This window comes from Kryptolebias marmoratus, linkage group LG22 (genome assembly GCF_001649575.2).
Source record: "Kryptolebias marmoratus isolate JLee-2015 linkage group LG22, ASM164957v2, whole genome shotgun sequence".
Taxonomy (NCBI): Eukaryota; Metazoa; Chordata; class Actinopteri; order Cyprinodontiformes; family Rivulidae; genus Kryptolebias; species Kryptolebias marmoratus.
This window is the reverse complement of record NC_051451.1, coordinates 29718751-29746678: the sequence shown is the minus strand read 5'-3', so window position 1 is coordinate 29746678 and position 27928 is coordinate 29718751. Positions and strand designations below refer to the sequence as shown.

General features: G+C 39.8%; 1 protein-coding gene across 4 annotated transcripts; it reads right to left on the bottom strand.

The window, feature by feature from the left end:
• Positions 1 to 203: 203 nt before the first annotated feature.
• On the bottom strand, positions 204 to 27928 carry xpo1b (exportin 1 (CRM1 homolog, yeast) b). 4 transcript variants are annotated; one of them, XM_017437970.3, is made up of 25 exons: positions 27575 to 27928; positions 26159 to 26290; positions 25901 to 26002; positions 24220 to 24292; positions 21735 to 21796; positions 19221 to 19265; positions 16883 to 17064; positions 16445 to 16493; positions 16223 to 16342; positions 16003 to 16131; positions 15765 to 15923; positions 15454 to 15651; positions 14782 to 14920; positions 13801 to 13982; positions 13456 to 13612; positions 11779 to 11942; positions 11522 to 11656; positions 11256 to 11439; positions 9300 to 9406; positions 3983 to 4177; positions 3580 to 3748; positions 2449 to 2583; positions 2127 to 2286; positions 1941 to 2037; positions 1494 to 1640 (listed from the first exon to the last, which is right to left on the bottom strand). In XM_017437970.3, exons 2-25 carry the CDS (start codon positions 26282 to 26284, stop codon positions 1494 to 1496), a joined length of 3216 nt encoding a protein of 1071 aa, XP_017293459.1. In that variant the 5' UTR covers positions 26285 to 26290; positions 27575 to 27928. The 4 variants fall into 4 exon arrangements, with proteins under 4 accessions (XP_037829559.1, XP_024866825.1, XP_017293460.1 ...); XM_037973631.1 differs by lacking the exon at positions 27575 to 27928 and having other exon boundaries at positions 204 to 1640; positions 26159 to 26284; XM_025011057.2 differs by lacking the exons at positions 26159 to 26290; positions 27575 to 27928 and adding an exon at positions 22234 to 22282 and having other exon boundaries at positions 204 to 1640; positions 25901 to 25965.

Sequence of the window (27928 nt, the reverse complement as noted above, 5' to 3'; positions counted from 1 at the left end):
AGAAATTCTGATTTTTTTTAAAGACCTACATCTATATTAACTAGATTAATGTTTTTGTTGATTCTCCTGAAACAGCAACATATTTAGGCCGATATTTTCAGCTAATCGTGGATCCCTTTAAGACTTCTGGAGGATGGAGAATGGGAGAAAAGGCTGCCAGTAAAAATGAGCCACAATGAAATGATGAAATCTGAGCCAAGAAGTGGTTAAAAATTCTCAACTTTAATCAGTTCAAAATGTTCACAACAAAGTAACATCTCGTGAAGGAAAAGTAACCATTAGAGATCAGGTGCCTGTTTGGATTTTTATACATTCTTAATTAAACTCATTGGAAAATCTGTTTAACTCTCTGGACACAAAAACCTTTTATTTATTTAGACAAAACTTTAACAGGTACAAATAAAAATGCAAAAATACAAAATTAAATGTAAACCCATAATTATTTGTCAATTTGCTCTACAAGGTAGTGTCTCAAAGCACTACTCAATGGTAAACAATCTAAATTAGTACAGTTCAAAATCCTGAAAACACTTGGAGTTAAACAGGAATTATTATAAAGATGTAATCAGCCAAGAACCCATAGATACCTCTGTGACTTCGGTAAAACATCCCATAAATGAAAGCTCACACATGAGCAACAATCCTCTTAGAGGAAAAAAAAATCTAAAAGAAACAAACAAAAACGCTCATTGGACTAAGCAACAGCACACATGCACACACACTCACAACAAAAAGAAACAATAGAATATAAGAAAAATAAAATGTTCCCATGATATTTAAGATGCTATACAGTTGGGATGATATGCACATATTTAATTCTGTCCGGCCAACAGCAGGCCAGTTTTTATTGAAGCTTTACTCATGAGCAACAGATGCTGAAACACAAAGCAGCATCTCAGAGCCTTCATTATTTCTTCTGTTAGATTTACATTCTCCCACAACGCTGTGGGGCACCAAGCAAGCAGTGCGAGTGCACCTCCATCTGTCACATGTCAGTCTAGAAGAGAAAGACACTCAAGCCATTTTTCCACAAACACACTTCTTTGTACAGTGTGTGTGTGTGTGTGTATATATATATATATATATATATATATATATATATACATACATACACACATATACATGCACACACACACGTTAAAGAAAAGGAGAGGATGGGAACAGGATGAGGGAGGTAAAGAAAACAAAACCAAGTTAAATTGTTTACTCTGTCCAATTTGTTGTGACTTCATCACGCAGGTCTGGAATGGACCAGAGACCAACAGAACATTACTGTAGATTAACATTTGTGGAAAGTTAATACACAAAAAGTCTTCATACAAAACAGATTATGTAAAAATGGCCACAAAGTGACAGTAATCATTTACATTGGATTGGCATTATTTTGGTCAACAAACAGCCAATGGGAGAGCTCGCTCTGCCTCCCACTGAACTCAGCCTCTCTGGGGTTTTGTTGTAATGAGGCCTTGTTTGTTGTTTGGACACTGGACATTTCAGTCACACATTTCCTCTGGGATCTCATGAGGGTTCAGGATGCCTGGCACTGACATCTGGATCTTGTGTTTTTCCTCTTGTGCCTGGCGGAGGGCTGACTCCCTCTCCTCCAAGAACAGATCTGATGTGTCCTCACCTGCAAACTCCTGCAACACAAAGAGGGGAAACACCCACTGGGCTTAGATCCAAAATTCAAGCTGCACTTGAAAATACAGAAGGTTCAGAACGTATTCAGAATACCTTTATTTTTCTGTAATTTCAGTATGTTGCAAACTGATGCCACAATTGTTAAAATTATTTTTTTCCTAATTGTACAGTCTGTGCTCCATTATGAAAAAGGGAAAACAGAATTTTAAACAATTTGACAATTTTATTCAAATACAAAACCTAAAATATGACATTACAATTAACTGCAGATGAAGCTATTGAAAGTCTTAATAGCTCACCTTAATTTGCACCAGGAAGTCCCTCAGGTGCTCCTTGAAGGCAGCAATGTCCTGGTTTAAACTGAAGAGCCCCGTCACAAACACCTTTACCTGAGCACTAACACAGACACAGGCACAGATATCCTTACATAACAATAAACACCAATCTGTCTCACTGAAGTACGATGGTGCAGCGTCTCCACTCACTCTTGTAAGTGGGGAAAGGCAGTCTTCAGTAAATTGGCGACGTATTCCTGGATGAACACCTGGTTGTTGGCAGGGCTGGCAGGGTTTAAAGATGCTGTGATTTTTCCTTCTTCTACAAGGTTGAACATGTAGGCCAAGATGGATGCATGCATAGTGAGGCCTGCAGGACACAGACCATAATGTGTTCATTTCTATGACATTATATTTTATCAAGATGTATGTGTTTGGTGATATGAACATGGAACTGTCAATGCACAAAATATTGAATATATACTGAATATTCATGTATTTACAGAACAGGTTTGTGCATCCTTTAACTCACCAGCAGTATGTGACGTGTCAGTGACCACAGAGAAGATGTGCTGCAGGATATCACAGAAATACGTCTGGTAGAAGCTCTGAGCCGCTGCTTCCTCCTGGGCAACATTCTGCAGCAGCGTGTATAAAATCTGCAGACCTGGGTGAGAACAAAAACACGTCACACTCCAGCTTCAAGTTCAACACATCCAAACGTACCAAAAATCATCTCAGTCCATCCAGCTCCATCCGCTGGTGAAGTGAAGTGGAACCCTTCCTGTGGATAATATTAAGCAAGCCGAATGGTGTTTTTGTTTGTACTCGATATAAATAAGGATGTCAGATGGTCAAAATAATTCATCTAGATAATAATAACAAAAACATTAATAATAATTACACTAAGAACAGACATTAAAAAGGAATACAAACAGAAAATGTGAAATATAAACCTAAATATAAAGCCATAATTTTATATAATAATCACCAAATCTGGGTCCCAATTACAAATAAATCTATATACAATTTTTCCATATACACACTCTTAACTTAACAGGAAGTGTTTACTAAAATTACTGGGGGATAGTGTCTATGGTGTAAAGATGTGAAAATGTTTCTATCTCATAGTTTAATACATACCTACGCTGCTACGGGGTTACTCTGATCAGGGTTTAAATGCAGCTTTGATGTGCTGCTTTATGGTTTTTTATTGCTTTTTGATTGTTGCCTTAATATGCTAGGTCACACAGACACTATGACATAAATTAGAGTTTTTATTAAGAAATTTATTCCAACTCTTCCTGATATGTGGTGCATTTTTACATAAAAAAGACACTGAATCTTTGAAGCACATCAATAGTTTTCAAGTGGAGGATTTACAAATGTAATATTTCTGATTAAGAACAGATCATACCATATTAAGACTTGTTGTAGATTTTTTAGTCTTTTATAAACTACTTCCATTAGTTGATCATTTTTTAAGTATTGGATCAGAGCTCATGAAGTCCCAGGGTTTCCTTGTTTTTAATTTAAGGCTTCTCCAGAGCCGAATGTTTTGAGTAACATATTGGACATTTTTTAGTTTTGAAGTTTGATTCCTGTAAAACTATAGTCTGCATGTGTTGTTAAACAAATTAAGTGTGTGTTTCAGCCACTATACCAGTGTCCGCCACATTCCTCATGGTGTGTTTGAAGGCCCAGATGATGGAGTCCAGAACCAGTTTAAACTGGGCTGGGGGGATGGCGAGGAATGCAGGAAAGCAGTGAGAGTTTACAGCTTGCAGTAAGTAGAAGAAGTGGGTCCTGTGCTCCGGAAACTCCTCAAAGTTCTGTCAGAATAAAACCCAATGATGTTTCATTTGGTTCCTTCTACTTAATCATGTAAGTTTGTCCCATTTAGTTAGTTTAAGAGTTTTACAAGCTAAGGTCAAGTACTGTCATATCTATATCAAGTAGAATAAAATTACATCAGCTTTTCTTTGACTTACTTGCTTTGTCATATTTCTAATTAAATATCCATAGAAGACATCTTTACAAAGCATCTGCTCAGCACTTGGCCTCACCTTGTTAATCATGTTCAGTGTGCACTCAAAGACAGCGTCAAAGATCTGAGGGATCTCGCTGGTGATGTGACCCCCCAGCTTGTTGACTATTGTTGCCATAGTGCTGAGGACCTCAGGCTCACGGGCTGCAGGAACATTACGCTGGTAATCTATGAGGACAGCATCCAACAGAGGAGGAACAAAGTTCTCTCCGACCTAGAAAACAAAAGTACAAATCAAAAAAGCTTCAGACAGAAATAGAACTTAACCTCAGAATAACTGGAACCACGTCTTTGGAAAACATTTCGCTGAGGGTAGAAACAAATGGGAGTGTCATTAAAATAAAACCTAAATAAAAGCAGTCAGCTGGACCTTTTCATCAAACAAATGGATGAAGTATCCATCCATCCATGCATCCACTTCCTCTTATCCGGGGTCGGGTCGCGGGGGCAGCAGCCTAAGCAGGGAGACCCAGACTTCCCNTTTTGTTTAAGTAATTCCTTTTGTAAAGAATTTATGTTTAAATATATTGTTTATTGTTGTCATTTACAGAACTGTTACAACACTGAGTTCCCACAAAAAAGTGCACGGCGAGTGAAGCTGGCTAAAGGAGATAAACCATCTATCTTATTATTCCTGTGTCCTGACCGACACCACATCTTGTTTCCTGCATATCACCACGAATTAGCACCCAAGAACTCTCTACGCAACATTTGGTCCTTCGTGCCGGATGCGGAATCCAAGATGCAGTTAGAAGATGAGGTTTACCTTGGTGCCAGACCCAAACGCGAGCGGTGTCGACCTATCAAGTTTCAGGATTTTGAGGTTGAGTACGTGAGAGACCCATTACCCTGGAGAGCTCCACCACCCCTTCTCGAGCAGAGTGTGTTCCTCCCCCGAGAGAGCTCAGCTGGTAGGCCCAGCTTTCCTCCTTCTCAGCCTTTATTTGGTGGTTTCTCTGGGAACACAGCATATCCTAGAACTCCTCAGCTAACCCCAGATCGTCACCAAAGGGGCCATCCAACCACAGACCCACAACCTGGACCCCTTGCTTCCTCACACTGGACCTACACCCGAGATATACCTTCACTCCAGGACATCCGAGCCCTTGATGAGGAGAAGACAAAGCTGCTACAATCCCAGCAGGTATTTCAGGCCACCCTGGAGGAACTAAACGAGGCCCGGAATGAGATGAAGGAGCTCATTGCAGTAGCTCGCTCATTAAAGGAAAACATGAATCAGCCCTCTAGCTCAACCTCACGTCCAAACAGTTACAGACAGTTTGGGAACCCTGCTGTTTCAGCGCAACACCACAGCACCCCTCTCCAGCCAGAGGAGCAAGGGGAGGAGGAAGGCTGGCCTGATCCTCCGCCATGGCCTGAACCTGAAGAAGACCTGCCGGGGAGTATGAGTGGTCTCAACTTGGCGGTGAAAGAAGCCCATAATACTCCACATCCTCAGTGTCATCAGAGCTGGATGAAGACCCCTCATGAGCCCTCCAGATCTGCTCCACCGCCTGATCATCTCCAGTATCCTACTCATGACAGTCAGATCCTGCCCTACTTCCCAGCTCACCCTATGCATCCACTTTCGCACTCTGCCCCTGCCCATGCGGACTCAAGACCTCCCCCAGCAGTCGCCAGAGGGACATCAGGCACGCACCATCCCAACCTTCCCACCCAAGCACCAGTGTCAGAACAGGTGTACAGAGGTCCTAAACCTGCCATACCTAAGTTCAGCCATCCTGACCCCAGCGAGTTTGCCAGACTTCGCATTGCCTTGGAGAATCTCCTCCCAGCCGATTCTACGGAACTCTTTAAGTACCAGATCCATCTGAGGTTGGAGGAAGCCCGGTTAATCGCTGATGCGTATCTGAATTCCCCCACCCCCTACACTGATACTATGCGAGCCCTGTACGCCAAATTCGGCCAGCCTCATCAGTTGGCTCTAAGAAAAATAGCTACTGTACTAGACGCACCTGAAGTCAAATGTGGAGATTCTGCAGTTTTCCAGAGGTTTTCCCTGCAGATCCAGTCCTTGGTGGGTTTACTGCAGACCCTGGGCCCAGAGGGAGAGATTGAACTGAACTGCGGTTCACATGTTGCTCGCCTTCTAAGTAAACTTCCTGCAGAACAGAGAGCGGATTTCCGTCGCTACCAGTTTAAGCACCCAGGGACTTCACACACGCTGTATGACTTGTCCGAGTGGCTCAATTACGAGTCATGGTGTTTAAGCTTTGACAGTCATGCCGGTATTAAAGCCAACAAGGAAAGACAGTCTAATCGGTGTGATGGCCGGCCTACAAAACAGGTGACGGTGTTACACGGCCTGGGTGAAACTGCCACAAACGCCTCTACAACCAAGTTAAGTTCAGTAAAGAAGAAACCTTTCGGAGAAGCCTTCTGTGCATACTGCCAGAGCACAGAACACTACTTCAGTCAGTGTGGTGTGGTGGCCAAACTTGACAAGGTGCAACTGAAAGAGTGGATTCAGGTCAATCAGCGGTGTTGGCGTTGTGCACGAAATCATCGAGCAGCTCAGTGCACCTTAAAGAAGCTCTGTCGGATCTGTAAAGGGAAACACCTGCTAGCTCTCCACGAAATAAATCAAAGGCCAGAGAAACCCAACCAGGAAGCAGCTGCGACCGAAGAGAGCTGCTTAACCAATTCTGCCTCTGACTCTCTTTATCTTGATCGGCCTGCAGCTGGAAATCGAGTTATGCTGAAAGTCCTCCCAGTACTTCTACACTACGGGGGTCGTAGTCTGAGCACATTTGCCCTCCTTGACGACGGGTCAGAGAGATCCNGAATAGACCTTGCCAGGGAGGCTTAAGAGTGTGATCCCTCTGTATTTGGAACACACCCTCCGGTCCCCCTTTTTGAATAAGGGGACCACCACCCCGGTCTGCCAATCCAGAGGAACTGCCCCCGATGTCCACGCGATACTGCAGAGTCTCGTTAGCCAACACAACCCTACAACATCCAGAGCCTTAAGGAACGCCGGGCGAATCTCATCCACCCCCGGAGCCCTGCCACCGAGGAGCTTTTTAACCACCTCGGTGACCTAGATGAAGTATAGATTGTACAATTATTGCTGCTTGAGAGCTGCTCCACTACAGTCCGTATGCCAACTTATTCTTGTTCAGCATGTTTACAAAAGCTGCACGGCCTCACAAGCAGCCTCTCAGGAGAGGTTTCCCTGTAACAACAGTCAAAGCTTATCAAATTAAATACAACTGAAGACAAATGAATCTAAAAAAGAAGAAACTTGTGTTGTTTTTCTAAGAGTTAGCACACATACTGGGGTCTGCCTGCAGCTGTTTGCTTGACACAAGGGCTTAATATCACATATTTCACACTTTCACTGTTGTGCTGCTGTACACAGAGTGTGCTTGGTAATCAACTAAACATGCACAGGCAAAGGTGAAAGACATTTATTTTAAAATGGCAATCATCTGCCTAGTACTGTAGAAGTTTCTGGCACAACTTCACCTACTATCATGGAGAGGGAAAAAGATCTGCGCAGATAAAAGCTCCAGCAGTACTTAGTGTCATACGTGTTGTAGGGTTGAAAGAAAAAAAAAAACTTAATGACTCAAAACAACTTAATTCACTGACCAACAAGTTTCACCAGGATCATCAGCACTAAAAGGAGCAGGCACTAAAGAGGGGAGGGTTTTAGCTCGTGGGTGATATGCTTCAAAAAGTTTCCCAGATGTTAAAAACTCCACACTAACAAAAAAGTTTCTCTGAAACTCAAAATGAAATAAAAAAAAGGCAATAAGAAATATCAAAATAAAAACATAAATCAGAAAATAACCTGTTTAAAATGAGAACAGGATTCTTATCTAAATAACTTAAAGTGAAAGCAGATGATAAAAATCATAAAAGCTTGTCTCTTTTTTCTCATAAAAGTCCCTATTACCACCTGTTTGGTGAGACTCAGGCCCCTCCCACATAGGAATGCTCTTTCTTAATCATGGCATTGTTTCTAGAAGTGTTTTCATCGACACAGAACCACAGAAAATGACCCAAACGCTGCAGTAACTATTCCAGACCTGTATGTGGTGCTGTAACACTGCCACAAAAATACACCAGAAGGAAGATGTGAAGCAGACGCTCCACATCTGTAAACCCAAGAAGAAAGAGGCAAGGATGGAGAATACCAGAGCAAAAACTGAATCTTTTTTGTGGACTGACAACAAGGCGGAACTTCTACTTTGTTTTACATGAAACTACTGTTGACTGGGAGACATGTCCGTCCAAATACAAGGACATAATGGACAATTTCAGGCCCAGTATCCAGTGAGGGAAGGCTGGGAAGGGTTTCCTTATAATGTTCAAAACATTTCAGACTGTATTCTTTATTTATGTCAGTCTTTTAAAACATATGACACCATAGTTTTAAAGAAGGGCTCCTAAACAGTATTTCTGTGTGGATGCAAAGCTGAAACAACTTTCACAAAATGCCATTTCCATGTGAAAATTAATCACTTCAGTACTTTTACAGAATAAAGGTGAGTTGAGGTGTTTTTAATTGACATATTTTGCAGGAAGTTTTACCAACTGTATGTAGAATATGTATTCATGGGCACTGGACCATGTAAATAACATGTTTTATAAGTGATTCTTCTTCTTCTTCTCTCAGCTGTTACCTTTTCAGGTGGCTCCACAGCGAGTCCTCCTCCATCTAACTCTGTCTTCTGTGTCCTCTGTCCAACTCCCCCCATGTCCTCTCTAACTGCATCCATATCTGTCCTCTTTGTCTCTAACATCCTTCTGTCCCTCCTCTTCACATGTCTAAACCATCTCAGTCTTTATCTCCCAGTCCTTCAACCTGTGCTGGACCTCTGAGGACCTCAGTCCTAATCCTGTCCATCCTCGTCCCTCCCAAGGACAACCTCAACATCTTCAGCTCTGACACTTCCTGTTCTGTCTCCAAACCATCCAACATGGCTGCTCTAACCACTGTCTGTAAACTTGTGATAAACCCTTTTATATTAATAATCTTCACACTAACTGGGTGGGTAAAGAATTGAAAATTTTCATTGTAACTGATAAAAGAGCCACACTCAGAGTTAGTTTGCAAGTTATTAGTTCTTTGACGTTCAATCAGAGAATTCAGGAAATACTGATTTTTAAATGTTTTATGATCCTGAAGATGACCAGAAGCTGAAACACATTGGTCAATGAATAAAGTTGTTTAGATCCATTAAGGAAGTTGTCTTCTCTCAATACTATAAGTGCTGCTGGATCTTTTACCTGAAACTGTCACCTTAATGATAATATTCTTCCCCAGAAGTAACAAACTTTCTTTTCTATCAAAAGGCACATCTCACCATCTGCGGGTCATTTGATCGACTGACCCAGCCGGAGATCAGCTTCAGAGTTTCTCGTTTCACTGTTCTCATACTCCGGATCAGAGGCTGTTTTGTCACCATCTCACCTGCAACACAAAGGAAGACCATTTTATTCTTCTTCATGACAGACAGTGTACACTACCAACTGTCTGCTTCATTAAATACCAGCTGACTTTTTTCAGCCAGCAGACAGAATTTACCTGAAGTTTATTTCTCTGCCTGACCTGAGAAATGCTTTCTCATCTTGCTTTTTTTCCTTTAACATTCAGCTATTACGTTACAGGTAAAAATCTCATGTTTCTGCATTAACAGTGTTGAGCTGTAGAGTAAAAGCTTTCTGACAGTCTGCCACCCAACAGTTTAATTCACATTTAATACACTAAACAGATGCAACAGAATAACAGTATTTGATTTTATAATATAGACAGCATTTTGCATTCTGTTAATTAAACTTCTTTAGAACTTGGAATCAAGCCTAATAAAAACAAGCCTGATGGAGCTGGAAAATGGAGGCTCTGTCCTTTGGACCACGAGAAGCTGCCGAGCTTCATGGAAGAGCGGCAGGAAAAAGACTTTAATCAGGCTTTCTGCCGAAATCAGCCAATCAAATTTTATGCTTTTTAATGCCATGTTTTCACATATTAAATGCCATCAACAGAGAATGCATATAGAAGATAAAATAATGTGTTTTAGTTTGAAACTTTTTTTTCCAACTCTAACTGGAGCATCGCAGAAAAAAAGATCCATGAACGGTGCTGCCAGATGTATGATAACTATCGTATTTCTACAACAACTTTGCCCTCTGTACCATCAATAATTTAAAAAATCCCAATAATTGACAGAAGAAACTTTATTTAGGGCAACCGTCTTGGGACCAGAAAGTAGCAGGTTCAATTCCCAATTCCCTGCGATGCCCAAATGTCACAGTGTCCTCGAGCAAGGCACATACTCCCTAACTGCTCCCCAGGTGTTTAACCAGCTGCTCCACCTGCGTGGATCTCGCATGTGATTGGTCAAATGCAGAGAACAAATTTAGTCATTGTATGGGTCATGCAATGACGACAACATGTTTCATTTTATTTATTAGAATTTTTTAAATGCCACTGAGTTTCAAATTTAATGCTTATTAATGCCATTTAAGGCCTTAGCAAACGTAGTTAGCAAAATTCATTTAATGACTTTTAATGGTTTTTAACCCCTTAGTTCCTAGGCCTATTGGACGGATCTTGTTGGCAGCGCTGCCCCGGTACAGAGGCCGCCTCACAGCAACCCTGTGAAAGAAAATGAGGCGGACTGATTGGAATTTACCAAAAGGCACATTGGAGACATTCCTCCACAAACATAAGGAGGAAGATGTGGTGGTCAAATGACACAAACCCAACACCTCAACCTGAGAACACCAACCGCTATTATAGCATGGTGGTGGTCGCATCATGCTTTGGTGATGTTTTTCATCAACAGGGGCTGGAAAATTTGTTAGATTGAAGGAAAGATGGATAGAAGAAAATATAGAGAAATAGTGAGTGCAGCATTAAGATGTGCTGTGTTTCCCTCACTGCAGTCGCACTCCTGAACATCCATTTTCTTTACTCGCTTCTCCATGCCGGGTTGCAGCGAGCTGCTGTCTGTCTCCAGCAGTCACATTCAGAACAGCTTTAGCAAAAATACTATGACTACACAGCTGGAATGGCACCACAAGTAGCTGTGGGAAGTACATTCTTTTTACAAGAAGTAACTACACAGTTTTAACCGTTTTAAGGTCAAGAAAGGCCAGCGGAAAAGTTTTTTATTGATTCAAAGAGATATGTTGTGATTTTTTGGATATTAATGTATTAATTTATTAGCTGTTATTATGCACTGGTGTGTAAATAATTTAAAGCTACTAAAAATAAGACAGACATTGGCTACAGACATAATCCAACCTACAGCGCTTACCGTTTGTTTGAATAGCAGCAGAAATGTTCTCGCTGAGGCACTTATAGACATTGAGCATGTCCAGGTAAATCCGTCCCAACTGGATAACAAAAGGGTGTCCCACAGCTTTGCAGGCTCTGACGTTAGTTTTTAAGATGCTGCCGAGTTGTTTTACAGTTTCTGGGTCCTTCAAGATGTCAACGTTCTAAAGCAACGTAGAGGAACATTTACCGAATAGCAGTTGTTTGTTGAAAATATAAAAACGTAGTAGTATGTTGATGTCTTACCTTGGTGGCCTGCTGGATGATGCTGTCCCACACTTGATTAGGGAGCAGCATATATTTTTCTATTAGGTGCTCCTGGACAGCCTGGTCTGTCTGGGCCCCGATCATATAACCCACTGCCTCATAGAACGTGTGCACCTGTGCAAAAACATCACATCAAATCAACCAAAGTGTGTGAGAAACATTGAGCCTCTCAGTGCTCTCCTCACGTCTGATGAATTTATTGTGATTTAAACACTATTCAATGTGTGTTTTCTGACCTGCTGAGGCTGGAGGTCACAGATGATTGTGTTGATGTTGTTCAATATCTCATCGATGAAAGGCATCACTTCCCCAACCTGCACCTGGATAAAGTGACGTCTGCACTTCTGGGCTATCTTAATGAAGGTGTCACAAGCCATGTCCTGAACTCCATCATGAGTCTCTGAAGAAGGAATTCAAAAACAATCTCTTTTGAGTCAGTGTAACAAATTTGATTTGCCAATAAATGTAAGACTGGAGCTGTTTGAAGGAAAAGTTACGGGCAATAAAGAAATGTGTTATTCTTTAAAAAATGCATTTGAAATTTCTCAAAGGGATGGACTGGTCATCTTAAAGTGCTTTTTTTTTTTGTCAAATAGTTATACTAGGATTGGGTGACTGGATGAATATATTGACCGTCAGTGTTTAGAGTCCGTCATCTGGTAGATTTTTTTTAAAACAATATTTTCTGCTTTATTTTAGCTAATGTGATCTTCCCTTTAAAACGTTTTGATCTGTAAATGAGTGTACCATTCAAATCCAATACAAATCTAAACATGTAAACGCCCTGATTGTGTGCCATCCACCTCATTTTTTTTCCAGCAAGCAATGCCTTTAACTTTCTGTCATATGTCGGTCCAGTCTAATGTCCAACACCTGGCAGCAGCTGTTGGACAATTTAGCATTACCAAAACAAATTAGCATGAAGCATGCATATCATGCTGTTGGTGCCGAGGAGTGGAGTAAAACTTCGACTGGACTCCCTGATCAGGCGGATGATGCCTTCAGCAAAAACACTTTATTCTCAGCACGCATACATTCACTTAGCAACACTGATGTTGTTCGGTTGAGAAAACGGTGATAAACTAAACAAACATGCAAATATGTAGTGGTTTAATATTAGCTGATGTAGTGGTTTTTTTCAGTATGTTGTTTAGGAGAAAGAGTTGTGTTTTTTTAAAAAAGGGCTCTTCCTTGGACGAAGACTTCTGCCCTTTTCTCCATACTGATGCCTCGGATGATAAGGTACCAAAAGAACAGAACATTGCTTCATAAATGACCAAACTATCTCTTTAAGTATACTTTAAAAGTTAAAATGTAAACTTGAAATAATATGGCGTATGGGGAACTTGGATAGTTCTTGTTCTGTATTGTGATTAAAAAGAGAATGGTTGGTCAATGGGCAGGATTTCTGACCAGCAACAAAAACGAAGGTGTAGAACGTCTGATCGTTTTGGGAACTATATAATAATTAAGTTTATGCCACCTCGGATCATGTCTGTTAAACTTTACACAAATGTTGATGTTCTGCTTTCTGTTTGGAACAGAAAATGATGTCAATTGGTTTAAAAACTGAAACAGACACTCAGTTTATACAGAAGTGGAGAACTGAACTACAGGAGATATCTGCTGATGATCTTCATGTTGAGTTAAAAAATAGTTCAAGTATTTTTTTGCAAGACCAAGAGACAGAGAAGCAACACATGATCTGATGTGATGTTATCTAACTGCAGAATTTCTCTGATTATTGGGAGATTTGGGGGGTTAGACAGAAAAAAAAGAATTTTTGATTTGTGTGAGGGTAATTGTGTTCAGGACAGATTTTCAGAGGGTCATGAGTTAGCAAATAAATAAACAAATCAAAAAATCAATCACGTATTGTTTTCCAGCTGAACAACGACATAAAAATTATTTACCGTGCATGAATTCAAAGAGTTTGTTGACAACAGTTTTGAGGAACTTCCAGTGAGCGCGGAGAAAACGTGGATACTGGCCAACGATGTACATGATGTTTGAGGCAATGATGGCCTTGTTGTCCTTTCCTCGTTTCTGTTCACACAGACCCAGCAAATCCTTCAAATAAACAACAAACAGCATTAGATATAAGTATAACTACCCTTACTGGAACAGCAGCACTACAGCACTACAAACTCTGCTCAAAGTTGTAAATAAGAAGCAAGTTTTTTATTTTTTCATTTTTGTTAACTTCTGCATTTCCACTGCAACTTTTCAGCTGTAGAAGGACAACTTTTTGTTCATACCTTAATGACAGTAACAAGAAACCTCTTCTCATCCTCCTCATGCATCGCCCCACTGATAGATCCAATAGCCCAGCACAATGTATTGAGATTTTTCCAGGACCACTCGGTACCATTGACCTGGTTGTGAAGCTTCTCTGTCATTATGCGTTCTGTGTCTGCATAGTCCAAATGAGTCAGATACACTGCAGAGTGATAAGACAGTCATATGATCAGCCAGTGGACAAGATCAGCTCACAGAGTTAAAGAAAAACAGATAAATACACAAACATGAGAGGCAGAAAAAGTGCACAATTAAAGAGTGAAATGATGATGATCTGCTACTGTTATCAATAAATATTTCAATCTTTTTTTCCCTATATCAATTATTTATGATTTAAACAGTTTACTGTATTTAATCTGTCCAGAAAGACAGGATTAGTCTTGAATTTCTAAACCATCTAAAATGAATTTCTTTGGAAGAAGAACAGACGCTCAATGCTAACACCAAATTCCCCTAAAATGTTTAAACATTACAGTGATGATAAAAAATATTTTGTAGGATTAATCAATAAAAATATGCAGCTGCAGCTATTACAATTCCAAGTTGTCTTTTATTTCCTTCAGACATTTTATCCATCCAGCTGTGACAAACTCCAGACATATTCAGAGTTTATCAGAAGAAAATGAAAATAACTTCAGAACATATCAACCAGGTCAGTCAGGCTGTTAAATCCCTCTACGAGGCTTTTAGGTGATAACTAAACACAGTGTATTGCTTTTCTCTTTTTTTGTTTTTTTATTTATTTTTGGACTTTAGTCACCAGATTTCAGTACAAACAAACCTAATAATAAACTCTGTGTGAGTGAAATGCAGGCCTCATTAATACACCTTTGATTGTCTTGTTCTTAAGTTGACCATAAAACAGGCCAGGATGCTGCATCCAACCAAACAGTAACTCTGTCCATGAGGACGACTGCAGAGGACTCATTATTTGGTCGTACCGAGGGTTTCTCTCATGTTCTTGTAAAGATTGATGGAATCTGTGTCCTTCATGAACTCTCTGACAACTTCCCCCTGGTCATTTTCCACCACCAGGACTTCCTCTGGTTTGGCCATTCGACTAACCATGAGCAGACGCACCTGTGGCAACAGACAACCTGTTAGCACATTCACACAAAACACCCATCCTATTCCTTAGACGTTTCAAACTCTCAGACATTGCTGACTACTGGCAGCAGACTGTCCATCTTTTATGGATCGCTCATCTGATATGATTTTAAAAAGCTATTATCGAGATCTACAGAAAATGGAAAGGAAAAAAAGTCTGGAAACAAAAGTGCCTTTTGTTTTTCTATACTTATCCAGAGTTGGAAAAAAATAAGTAAAACAGATTATTTTTTCATACTTTAGGACTGGGTAAGAACTCTGTAATTTACTCATGGTTATATTCACGTGCCACACACCTATGGAACGTAAAATACATCAGAGAATATTTTTATTACTTAACCGGCTGCTGATTTTCAGGAACAGTGTAACAATAGTTAAAATCCATCTGTTTATAAATGGTGTCATCTGATTCTAATATTACTGGAACAAATCCACTGATGTCAACATCTCAAAACACATCCTCTGTTTTTTTTAATATAAATCACTGAAGCCTTGTTGAGTCGTACCTTGGAGAGAACAGGAAGATACAGCTGTCTACGTGGTGGAACATCAAAGTGCTGGTTCCCAGAAAGCAGAGGGGACGTCGATGTGGAAAATGGACTTTCTCTGTAGAGTTCAGCAGCCAAGTAGTTCCAATACTCCAGACAAATTTTGAAGATCTCAGTCTCTTCGACCTCTGACACCAGGAGCATGTAGTGGAGGGCCTGAAATGGCACCAAGGGAACAATAATACAACAGGAGCAGCAACTAATATTGTTCTGACATGTCATAAAGTGAGACAATGTATGTGTGTGAACCTAAAAATCTATTTTCCTACCTCCATTGATGTCTCTCTGAGGTTGAGGCGCTTCTCGATAAGCTGCCCATGCTCTTTAAGGAAAGTACAGAGGAACAGACTTAGGTTCTGAATGAAGTTCTGTTCGTCATCTTTCCCGTTGGCATAGGCCAGACGAATGTTGGTGTTCAGAGGCAGCATCTGAACAGAAAAGATTCAAGTTCAAATTTTCCCTCAGGACCCTAGACAGAGTTGTTTTATCTGAATAACCATAACCAACCTGTTTAAGCTGACACATAGTCAGCGTGAAGAGGGTCACAAACTGCTCTTCATACTGGCTCACACTCACTCCAGCAATCTCCGTCAGGCACTTCAGCGTCACGTTTCGAAACATCGGTACATTCAAGAACTAGGAGAGCCCAGAAAGGTATTCAGGTATTTCATTTGGGTTTGTTCCAAATCAGCAATCACATTAAAAAAGGCAGGCTGTATGTCCACACCTTATACACCAAGGTGCTGATGAGCTTGGTTTCAAAAATATACCCCAGTGGGATCCAGTTCAGAAAACGTAGAAGGGTCTCCAAGGTGGCGTAAACCAAAGGGGCATTCTGAGAATTTTCCTGAAGTGAAACCAAACATGAGGATGTGAAAAACACACGTGCACAGAGATGATCAAAAATTGTATATCAATGCTGGAAAAAAACAGATGGAAAATGACATACCATCACAAACTGACACAGCTGGAATATCTGTGAAAATTCATTGCACATGCTGGAAAGAACAGATTAAAGAACATTAACCTTTGAGACATCTGCAAAAACAATAAAGATTTAAATCAACCTTTTTTGAAAATATGTGCAGCAAATCTTAAACAACTAAATATTTTTGACTCATTTCTTACAATCATCAAACGTTAATCACAGATCAATGAGTTTCTGATCTTTTTTCCTTCAAATGGATAATGGATAATATTTAATATAAGAAGATTTTATGAGTTACTTTTAGAAAAAAAAAATCAAAAGTTGAAAAATTTATTTTATAATTGCAAATCTTGACCTCAGTTTTCAGGGTGTGTGTCGAATGATGACATTTAAAAATTATTTGCAAAAGTCACAACACATTGAGGCCAGCCGTGCTTAGTGATGATGCAGCTTTCTCACCTGTCTTTCAGGTGCTTCGCTTTGACCTGGGTCATCTGGCCACTGGAGAAATCAAAGACCTCCTCACTAAGCAGTTTTAAAATGACCATGTTGTTCTGACAAAGGCTCTCGCTGGTTCGACTCGCTCCGACAATGTCGCTGATGAATGTGGGCCAGTGCTTGGGCCACTCCTGCTTCAGGATCTTTATAAGCAAAGGAGCACAAATAGGTTTCTGTTAGGTTATCAAAGGCTAAATTATGAGGAATGTATGATTTTAAAATTAACCTGTGACCCCTGCTAAAACTGTGTGTGAACAAGTGACCCTTCTTCTTATTTCTAGTCCAACACAGGCCCTAAAGAATCCCATAATAAACAAAAAAGTATTTTTGTTTGTATGTGAGTATGTATATAAAGACACCCATCTCGCCCTATTCTTTCCACATGGACTATTCCACTTTCACTCCAAGCTCAGGTCCTCTACCAGAGGCCTGGGATCTTCAGGGTTCTGTTCGGTATCTTAGCCATTCCTTGGACTGAGCTCTTCTGGACAGAGATCTCTGAGGTGGTCCCTGGGATCTGTTGGAGCATCTCTTCCAGTTTGAGGGTCACATGATGACCACTGGCACCACTGAGGCCTTGACTCTGTTTCCTCTTTCAGCTCTTGGTGTTTCTCCAGCTTCTCCTGATGTTACGGTCTCTTGGGACTGCTACATCTATCACCATTGCTTTCTTCTTTAGATTAACTAGTTACCAGCTGCGACAGAGCTAACCAACATTAGCAGTGTCAGGCACTGATGTGTGACTAATTTTCACAAAGCCTTGTTTTAACTTACAATACAAATATGTTTTAAACTCACCACCACAGGCTGCAAGTCTAAGTCTCTCTGAGCTAACACAGCTAACAGCAGAATGAAGCAGCTTCCTTAAAGAAAGTTTCTGAAAGTCACATGCAAAAGTGGCGAGGCTACATGAATCGTCAGCGAAGTGTTGCTTGGTCACAGCATTTCCCTGGTGGTGTTAAAGCAAACATGTAGGTCCTTTTAACTGCTCCATGGTGGGACTAGCAGTCTATAACCGTTTGATCCAAAAACATCTAATCTGGATGTTTTCATTTAAACCTTTGTGGTCTTTATCTCTGTGCCTTAAAACGTTCCTTACATGCAACCCCACAGGCCAGACATACTTTAAAGGCTAGATCCAGTTAACGCTGTCAATTTAAAAGCTGTGGTTGTCACAACTCTTACAACTGGGGTGATGACGCTTTTTGTGGACTGTGCTAATATAAACCTTCTCACAGCTGCTTCTCATCCTCTATGACAAACATATTCAAGCTCACAGTGTGAATGACAAATCATGAGTAATATTAGGTAAGATAAGTTTGAGGTCTAAATAAAACAAAACATGGCATTCAAACTACAGATGTAAACAACTTTTTGAATATTATAGTGAGTTTGCAATGCTAAGGTTGGTGCAAATGTACAAATATATAAAGTTCAAGTTAAAGAAGAAATGCTGAAGGGAAAAAAAACAATCTATTGCAGTGGTCAGAGTTAGCTAACCCTAGCTCTGACATATAGCAGCTAAGGCCTTAAACAATGAAGACTGCTGACGTGACTGGGTTAGAGTCAAAGTCTTTAGGGTTAGACCAGAGGTCCCCAATGCCCGGGCCGCGGACCGGTACCGGTCCCTGGGTCATTTGGTACCGGGCCGCAGGGAAAGAATAATTAACTTACAGTATTTCCTTTTTTTTTTTTTTTCGGAGTCTTAACGACATTTATTTTGAAAACTGACTGGATTCCCTCCACTACTTCCATCTATGACTCACTCTCGATGCGTGTCAAAACGCTTATCGAGGTCACGTGATACGTTACCGCTAAAAACAAACTCATAAGCAGCAAAATGAGTAAAAAAACAAACGTGTCTGGAAGCCCTAGATGGACCGTCTGGTTGCTGAGAAACAGGCTCAGGGCTCCACTGATTCAGCGTTATGGTGAGTTGTATTCTTTGTGCACTTTATATTTGTGATGCATCTTATTTTAAAGGGCGTGTTTAAACATCGCCATATTGACCAGAGAACATTAAGGGGAGGAGAGGCTGTTATTCATGTTGATAACACAATACCAGGACACAAGGACACGTTGGATTTATGTTGTTTTAAAAAATACCCCCGTTTTCAAGCCGCTCGTATCATTTTATTTTGTTGTATTTATCTGCCACACCTTTAAAGGCCGGTCCGTGAAAATATTGTCTGATAATGAACCGGTCCGTGGAGCTAAAAGGGTTAGGGGACCACCGGGTTAGAGACAAACAGCCTTTAAGGTTAGAGACAAACAGTCAGAGCCAGCTGATGAAACTCACCTGAACAAGGATCATGTTCAACTTTCCAATGTACACTTTTTCTTTCTAAAGCATGGAGATAGACAAGAAAAAACATTACTAATTGTTTCACCATCTGAGATATAGAACTTATTTGATCAAGTGATTAACTTCTCATACTGAACATAAATTTGAAATAATCTAACAAAACTAGAAAACCACCAAACTAAAGACTGTTATTGTCACAAATTCCAAAACAGTAAACCGTTTATTGTAAGATTTTGTATTTTGTAATAAATACACAAAGTATGATGTTGTCATTGGATCATTTCACTGAAAATTGTGGAATTTGGTAAGATGTGGATGTTATCTAACAAAGCTGTGTTTTCCCTGACAAGCTAGGTGTTTTTAACTTAAAATAATGTTTGCAATAAACGAGAATAACTAGGCAGTAGTCTCTACCGTATTTTGGCTGCTGCAGCCCCCTGTCTGTGTGATGTGACCTGTTTAGGTGGGTCGCAGGTCTCCCCTACACAAACAGCCATGGTGAAGAGATCAGCTGAAACACTACAGTCATCAAAAAATTACCACATTCCAAGTAAAGTGCTAAAATTAGAGAACATTATTCAGAAGATTTCTGTGAATTGGAAGAACTGTTTTCTAAGTTTTGTCAAAACACATTTAACTGAATTGACTGTAACAGCAACAATTTGATAAATGTGACAACCCCATACAATCAATCAAATACCAAGAAGTGAGACGATCACTTCAGAAAACTCTTCCATATTCAAACAGCATCAGAAGAAGCAAAAGAAGAGTTTATTAAAAACTCTGTAGCCGTGTACGCAAAATCCAATAAGGATCTAGAAAAACCTGACCAACCAACGACCATTTTAGGTGAAGGGTTAAACACCCTTCCTTTGGTCAGGGCAACACTGACTCGAGTCTGAGGTTTGGATCTGTCGGTGGAGGAAAGAGGACGTCTGATAGACGTTGAAATTTCGGCCACCAAGTTTTGGGTGAACACTACTTGTGTGCTGCTGAGTAAAGATGAATGTCGTGGACATTATGAACATATTTTATTGATTCAACAGCAGTCCTTGCTGATTTAACACCCTTTTACCAGTTTTCAACACATCAGGTTTAAACCATGAGGAGGACAGCAGTCCTGACACCTGGAACAATGTTCCTGTTTACAGATCCTCTGGAAAGATTTTCTTCTTAACAATTTTTATCTGTCAGCATGCAGTCCTGATTATTAGAGGCTGGCTGTGTGAAGTTATGCTATCAGAATATGCGTCTCCAGCTTTGCTGTGCTGTGAGAAATACATTTCAATAAAAAAAACTCAGGCTGGAGGAGGAGGTCTGTACCTCCCTGCCAGAATCACTTTGAGTTTGCAGAGAATCATTCTCTATGTGACCAATAGTATTATGGACATAGTTCACCACATTATACAGATAGAATAGGATGAAAAACTTTGGTAAAAAGGAACACTGATCAGTTATAGTATTTTCTGTGTTAAAAGCATTGCTCAATGTGCTTGGTTGGCTGATTCCTGGTTAGGCTTATTGTTTTAAGTTTATCCTTTCCTGACCGTCTCTTCTGCTGAAGAGCACTGACAGGATGGAGTGGACCCCAGGGTTTGGTTTCTTTAAGGACTTGGGGTAGTTATGACAGAGTTAAAGTCTGAAACATCTAGTTTCTGGAAGAGGTCAAAGTATTGAAGTGGATTCAGATTTTGGCACCAAATCATCCTCAAAGGGCTGTTAGTGGTCAGTGTACAAATCTCCTGGTGATAAATGGACAGGTAACAGAGGACTGAGCATGAGGCCACAGCTTTAAACATATCTGGACCTCAGTCCTGGTTTTGGGGAACAATCTGATGCTCACAGCTGATCATTTCATATTTTTAAATCTGGAAATTCAAAGATTTGGTTTATTTCAAAAGTTATTGTTTTATTTCAAGTCTGTGCTATATAACAAGTAAAGTTTGTTCTTACAATGTTAGATTTTACAAGTTAAAAATGAAAGTTGTTGACTGTTAGTCTGTAAATAAAAGCACTTTGAACCACCTTGTTGCTGAAAAGTGCCATATTAATAAATTTGACTTGACTTTGACTTAAATGTTTTCAGTTAGTGAAAAATCTTTGGTGCTTATTTTTAATTTTGATTCTTTATAATAGTTTTGTTTTGTGAGTTAGTAAGAAGAAAATAAAAAGCAGTTTAAATAAAACCAATTTCTCTGTGGTGTAATTTTGGGACAGAGCTCATTTCTTAAACAAATTAAAGGCCAAGCATTCGTTGAAGAAATTAATATCACCCACTGCCTGTCATGCCAGTTTTAGACTAAGATAATCTTATGTAAATGTAGAAATAAAATATTTAACATATTAATAGCCGTTTTAGTTGAACCTAGAAAATACTTTTAAGCATGACCTCATGCAATATGTTCGTGCTTGGAGTATGTGCCTTTTGGCAGTGGGCGATAAATTTCAGCTTCTAGTCTCAAACAATTACCACAAAATTAATTTACATCAATTTCAGAGTTTACTCACCTCCACATTTGTAGAATCTGATGAAGTCTTGATAATGAGTCCAACAACATACTTTTTAATACCTGGGAAGTACAAAATGTTACCATGAGTAAAATGTTTGCATTCACAAACACAATGTTTATGTTAAGATATCCTGACATGACGAGTTGCCTGGAGCACATTACTCACTAACCCTCCCATTCAGCTGTAATTGAGTAACTAACCATCTTCACCCACCTCTGTACACTAAAAACACAAATGCTTCTATTGTTGCAAAGTCAGTTGGTAAACCATGGATGTGGGCTGCAACTGCTACTGAACTTGTACAGGGCAAAACGTTTGGGTCGGTTCAGTTGAAGTTACACTTCCTGTGAGCAGAGCATTTTTAAAAAACAAAACATTATTTTCAGCTCCTCAAATCTGCGTTTCATCTGTAGCTGTAATGAATGTTATGTGCTGGAGTGTGGTGAGAGGAGCTGAAAACGAGGCAATACTCTGACACAAGGGGGAAAAGACATACTTGCCAGTCGCCCTGCACTGGGTTTGCCACTTGAACAAAATTCAGGCATCTACGGTCAGAAGCAGGTAAGTCTCAGGTCAATGGGGAAAAATCCATTTTTATCAGAATGAGAAAAGAATGGAGGGAGGCAGAATCACCTGATTTCAATATGATTTATAATTGGATTTCATTATCATTGTTTTTTTCTGAAAAAATAAATTGAGGACAATTTTTAGACACGCATGTTCCGAAACGCTTACAAATAATCACATTAGTTTTGATTTAAAGTGAAACTTCAGATCTTTTGAAGTGGGATTATGTGGAAGAATTGTGCAGAATATTGTTTTTGTTGTAGATAACTCTACAACAACAGTTTATAGAAACAGAATTTAATTTTGACAGGATGGATGAGCTAATGGCTGGTCTGAACACAGCCAAGAACAAAGTAGAGCATGGCTGTCTTAAAAAAACTCTAATCTCAAAATATTGACATCACATGAATATCATGTAGTCAAACACTTCCACACAGCCTTCCAGGGACCAATTTCTCTGACCTAAAACTTAAACAACTTGTTTTTAGCGTTTTAGTCAATAAATGCTGAATTGGGGTGATTTAGGGGAGGAGTTGCCGTCCTGGGTTCATGACGTTCGCTGTGCCTCGCCGACTCCAACAGAGTGCTGAAGAACCAAAAACTTGGTTCCCTTCCCGTTGTTTATTAGTGGAAATGGAAGAAGAAACCATTTTTGGATACGGAGAAATGCTGAAAGACTTCACAGTAGTAATGGATATACAACCATACCAGTATGAACTCTGAGGACGTCACACAATGGGGGTGGGGGGGTGGGGGTTCACGGAAAAAGCCAAAAACACCCAACTGTTGTTATGATTTTCTTTCAACTGATGTTGGCTTCAAAACACTTTTCAGTTCTGAATCGGGTGGAAGTGCCCTTTAGGTTTCACTACAAGTGCTACAGCTAGCTGCAGCTGCCACTATTAGTGCGTACAAATAATCCTAACATATAAATACATGTGTAACTGTTGACAATTAAAGACTTATCAAGCAGCATTCATAAGAACCATTATAAACTCTTTGAGATTTAGGTCATTTCAGAAGACAGCAATTCACTTTGATCTTTGGCGTTCAAACTAGCCTTTAGCTCATCAGTCCTGTCTGAATTAAACTATCTTTCTCCAAACTGAGGTCATTTAAACACCTATGTTCAATAGGTAAGATATCAATTAATAGGTCATGTTTTCACAGAACCCCCATTTCAAAATGGCTGAAATACCCTTTTAAACTGTAGGCGCTAACTCAGCAAACTGAGGAGATGTTGATAAGCAGAATTGGCAATTATGCAACAATTAAGCTCTGGATATTTAACCATTTGCAGTTTGCCTTTACATAAAACTGTAGCAACACAGAACATAGTATTTTATATCCATCTATTTAGAACAGACTGCAGAATCTGTCAAACATGTCAGCTTTGAGAATCAAAGAGCACAGATTGCTTTTAAAGTCTCAGTTAAAACCAGAAAATATCAAAACTTGTCAGGTTTTAATGGAGATAAAAATCAAAGGTAGACTGTGGCAGCATTTCTAAGAACTAACCCATTCCTCACTTTCCAACAACCACAACGACACAAAAGGGCTCAAAGCAACACCTAACATTTCCCACAGGGATCACTTTTAAATTAAGAGAAAAGTTAAAATTACACACAAAACCTTTAGCTTTTATTTATGGAATTCAAACAGCAATAACGACTCAACATTTTCTAAACAAATGTCCATCAGAAAGCACTAAAATAAAACTAAAGAAATAGACATGCTGAAGTGTTTTAGCTGTTTTTCTCTAAATTAACCAGTGAAATGCAGAATTCTGCTTCTTTGCAAAAGTGAGTGAAAGTCAGTTCAGCAGAAAAATCAGAGACATTGGTCACCACACATCACAAGATTTTAAAACTAACTAACTAAACAAACTCACTGACACTATAAAATAAAGTTTTACCTTCACACTGATCCCTGGGAAGGATCTTCCATCTGGTTTTGATAACTGTTTCCAATATCTGGAGAGCGTAGTACTGCAAAACCCGGACAGAGATAACATTAGAATACAGATTATATATCAGTGTGTACTTTTACCACGAATCAACAACCAGCCTGATGTTACTCGTTTCTAAATTTAATTAGACGCAACCACAGCTTTCATACAGAATTTATATTAGGCATCAGCTTTTTTTTAACTTCTTACTGCCAAACCAATTAACAAGTTAACCAACTCATTAACCAGGCTTTGCTCCAAACCCACAAAGGGCATAAAGAGTTTGATTTGATCAAATATACTGTGGTATTTAGATTATGAGCATGTGATATAAAATCTGGACAGAATAGCAGCCATACTGACTCCTGGCAGCAAAGTCTGAAGAAGTTCTGTTTGTTGAGCTCAAACATGCAGCAGACTCAGGGTGAACTCCTGTTATTCATTGATGAGGGAAACTAGTTGACAAAAAGGTCACACCGCATCACTGAGACTGTAGAAATAAAAAAGCAATAGTTCAGATCTTTTTAAGTGGATTCTGTAGAAAAGGCTCTTAGACCTCTATATCAGAAAACCCAAACAGCTTCTCCACAGAGGCATGGCTCAACCCAGGAGAGCAGCTCTTCAGGACTCAGCTGAGCTCCTACACCTCCTCTGGAGGACCAACATGTTCAGATGTTGGACAGAGAAGACAGGTGGTTTGAGAGGTGGGTGAAGGAAGACATTTATGTCAAAAAGAGAGAAACCAACTTTAAACAGAGGAGGAGGAGGTCTCTGATTTCAGCTTTCTAAAACCTTCAATGGAGCATTTAAGCCTGATCCCCAGTCAGTTTTACTCTGATCAACACCTTTGTGCATGTGAACCAAACATCTCTGTGAGTCAGGAAAACAGAGACTCTAATGACCCTTGGGGGGGGTAAATCTGCAAGTGAATCTAGTTTACAGAACCAAAGATTTAAAAGCTTGGAATTCCACAATCTCCAGTTTAGAATTGAGAAAGCTCCCTGTAAGGAAAGCAAAATGTCTTCACAGAACTGTGCAATGGAAAAATTTAATGTTGTTCTTTTTAATAGTAAAATGTATAACAATAATTATGATTCTTGTCTGCACAAGTGAAGACTTCATGAATTTATTCTTCTTCTAACTGCTTTTTTTTGTATCAAGGTTTGAAATGTTCTATGTGGGACCTGAGGAAGACTCTGGTCCTCCCATACCCCCTTCTGCAGCGGACTCCCTGTTATTAGCAGATCTTAGTGAGAAACGAAGCTGCTCAGTAACTATGCAAATGTGTGTCTGAAAATTATGTAATGAAGCCTCCCTATAAAACTGTATGTTGTTTTTCTTTCGGGGCCCTTCTCCTGACAGTGAGTGGGGTCTTCAAACGCTCTTTTGCCATCGGAATAAATTTCTTTTTCAAAGACAAAGATCAATCTTTCTCTTGATTCTCTGAAACAGACATCTCACTACTTGTTGATTATTTTTTGCCGTTACACCAGACACACAAACCTGTGCACCGCCTGGATTGATTACAGGACAGCCTATGACTCGATGAATAATTATATTTAATAATGACGTGTGTATTGACTTTTAAAAACTCTTAAAGAAAATGTGGGGGTTTTTATGAGTGTTTGCTGGATTGATGCTAGCTTACTTTGGTGTTCATGTTTTGAGAGAACTCCAGGATGGTGTCCACCCTTGTCCATGCATCTGGGTGCTCTTTCAGGTGTGTTAACACCTCCTGAGCCATTCTTTGCTGCAACACAGATATAAACGGCAATTTAAACTTAACATTCACACTTTTAAACACAGATGACAAAAAACAACAGTAATTTCATTACATTTTTATCAGTGGAGCATTGTTCTAGGTTAGGTTTGTGTTAATGAGTGAGATAAAAAGCCACCAACATACCTGAGGTCCCACCCCATGGTACAGACAGTTCACCACATTATCCAACAGGTTGATATCTAATTTCTGGTTGAAGTCCAGCAGCTGCTGTGCAGTATGATCTGCTAACATTGTCATTACTGCTGGCATAGAGTTCTGCAACAAGGACAGCAGAGGGACGAATAATGAGTGGACATTCAATAGGCAAAGTCATGAGAAGTGTGTTCAAATAGCTAACCGTATCACAAACATCAGCTAGACCAACCAGTGAACTGTAATTATGAGAAGCTAAACTTAGAATGTCACATGCATGTCAACATTTATCTGTCAGATTTTTTAATTTCATATATTCTGAAAATGGCAACAAGCTCCTTTGGACAGCATTTTAGTTCTATTATAGACATACAAGAGAAATCAAATTATCAAATATCCAACTCTGTGCCTGACTATGTCATAAACCATCAAAACCCCAGTTTTAATGTAAAATCAACAGCTGACAGGAGCATTTAGCAGCTGCACTATTTTTAGAAAAAGGGGGGTCAATATTGTTCAGTAACCTGTTAAGCAAACCATTAAAAGGGAATGACACTTCCATATTTGAACATAAAGACTTCAGTTGGCTCAAATATTGCACAGTGTGTTCATGAGGCTTGTACAGTTTTAATAATCAGCCAATTTAATTTAGGACAACAATTTAAAGTGAAAGAGCCACGTGCTGCATCCACTAAAGCAGGTCATTTTGTTTACATCTGCCACGCAAGTTAAAACAGCAGTCATGGTAAGAACATTTATCAGTTAGACAGCTATTTTACTAGTTCTTGTATGATTAGCCAGCAGGCTGCCGTAAACACACGGGGCTAATGTTAGCATTCCGGCTAGCTGTTAGCATGCTGCTCCAGCGGGTCACCGATGGTCCTTCCCCGCTCACTACAGCCACTCCCCCCGAGCGAGGCACGATAAAAGGACGGTACTGCCTCGGTCTCATGGATTTAGTGAGACTGGAACAAACCAAGATCATCGTATTTACAGTTTGCCTAAAGTTGAGGCTTGTTACTGCTGCCTAACAACATGATTTACTTTAACAGCAGGTCACGAACACGAGTGATGCTGCTGTGGGAGAACCGAGGGCTGAATCGTAAAGCGCATGGATGTGTCGCACAATATTATTAAAATTTAGTTATGCATTTGCTCAGGTAAAGTTACACTTTTTCTGTTAACCTGGACTATAGGGTGATAAACGGCAACTAATAGCAGGTTATCCCACTGATAATGATAGTGCTGCAGCCTGAATTACCATGTTTTCAAAAAGCATCATAACACTAACTTTTAAATAACATCCTAACACCCGCAGAAAACTGCATTTAATTCACTGCACAAGTAAAATCAAGAAATGTTAACATCAGCAGGCATGTTTGTAGTTAGGGTTATGGAGTTACCTACCTAAAATCCAAGGCTCTGACTCAAAATAGTGGCGTTTGCCAAAAACAAAAGCTACAAGAAGACACAGGGACACTGCTGGACAGAAAATATTTCCTATGATTGCTTCTGAATCAGCGTTGACTATCTCCAGCTCCAGCAGCGATGTCTGGCTGCTCACAATCACATTAAACTACTACTATCACGGCAAAGCCTGCAATCTATCACTCCGGTCCATTTTACGAAATTAAGTAAACCTTGATTAACTAATTAAGTCGTTACTCTTAAGGATTTCTAGCGGGGCGGTATAAAGGTTGTGTGCCCGAGCCTGTCCTCTTTCAAACAACTAACTCGCAACCGGTTGAAACCGGTTCAGAC

Bases quoted from the DNA above. Each gene is read 5' to 3' on its own strand.
- xpo1b (XM_017437970.3), bottom strand. From the start codon at position 26,284: ATGCCAGCAGTAATGACAATGTTAGCAGATCATACTGCACAGCAGCTG. The intron at 21,797-24,219 runs GTAAAACTTTAT...TGTACTTCCCAG, and splicing joins TCCCAGGGATCAGTGTGAAG to GTATTAAAAAGTATGTTGTT. The intron at 11,943-13,455 runs GTAAATAATTTT...TTCCTTCTTCAG, and splicing joins ACTCTTTGAATTCATGCACG to AGACTCATGATGGAGTTCAG.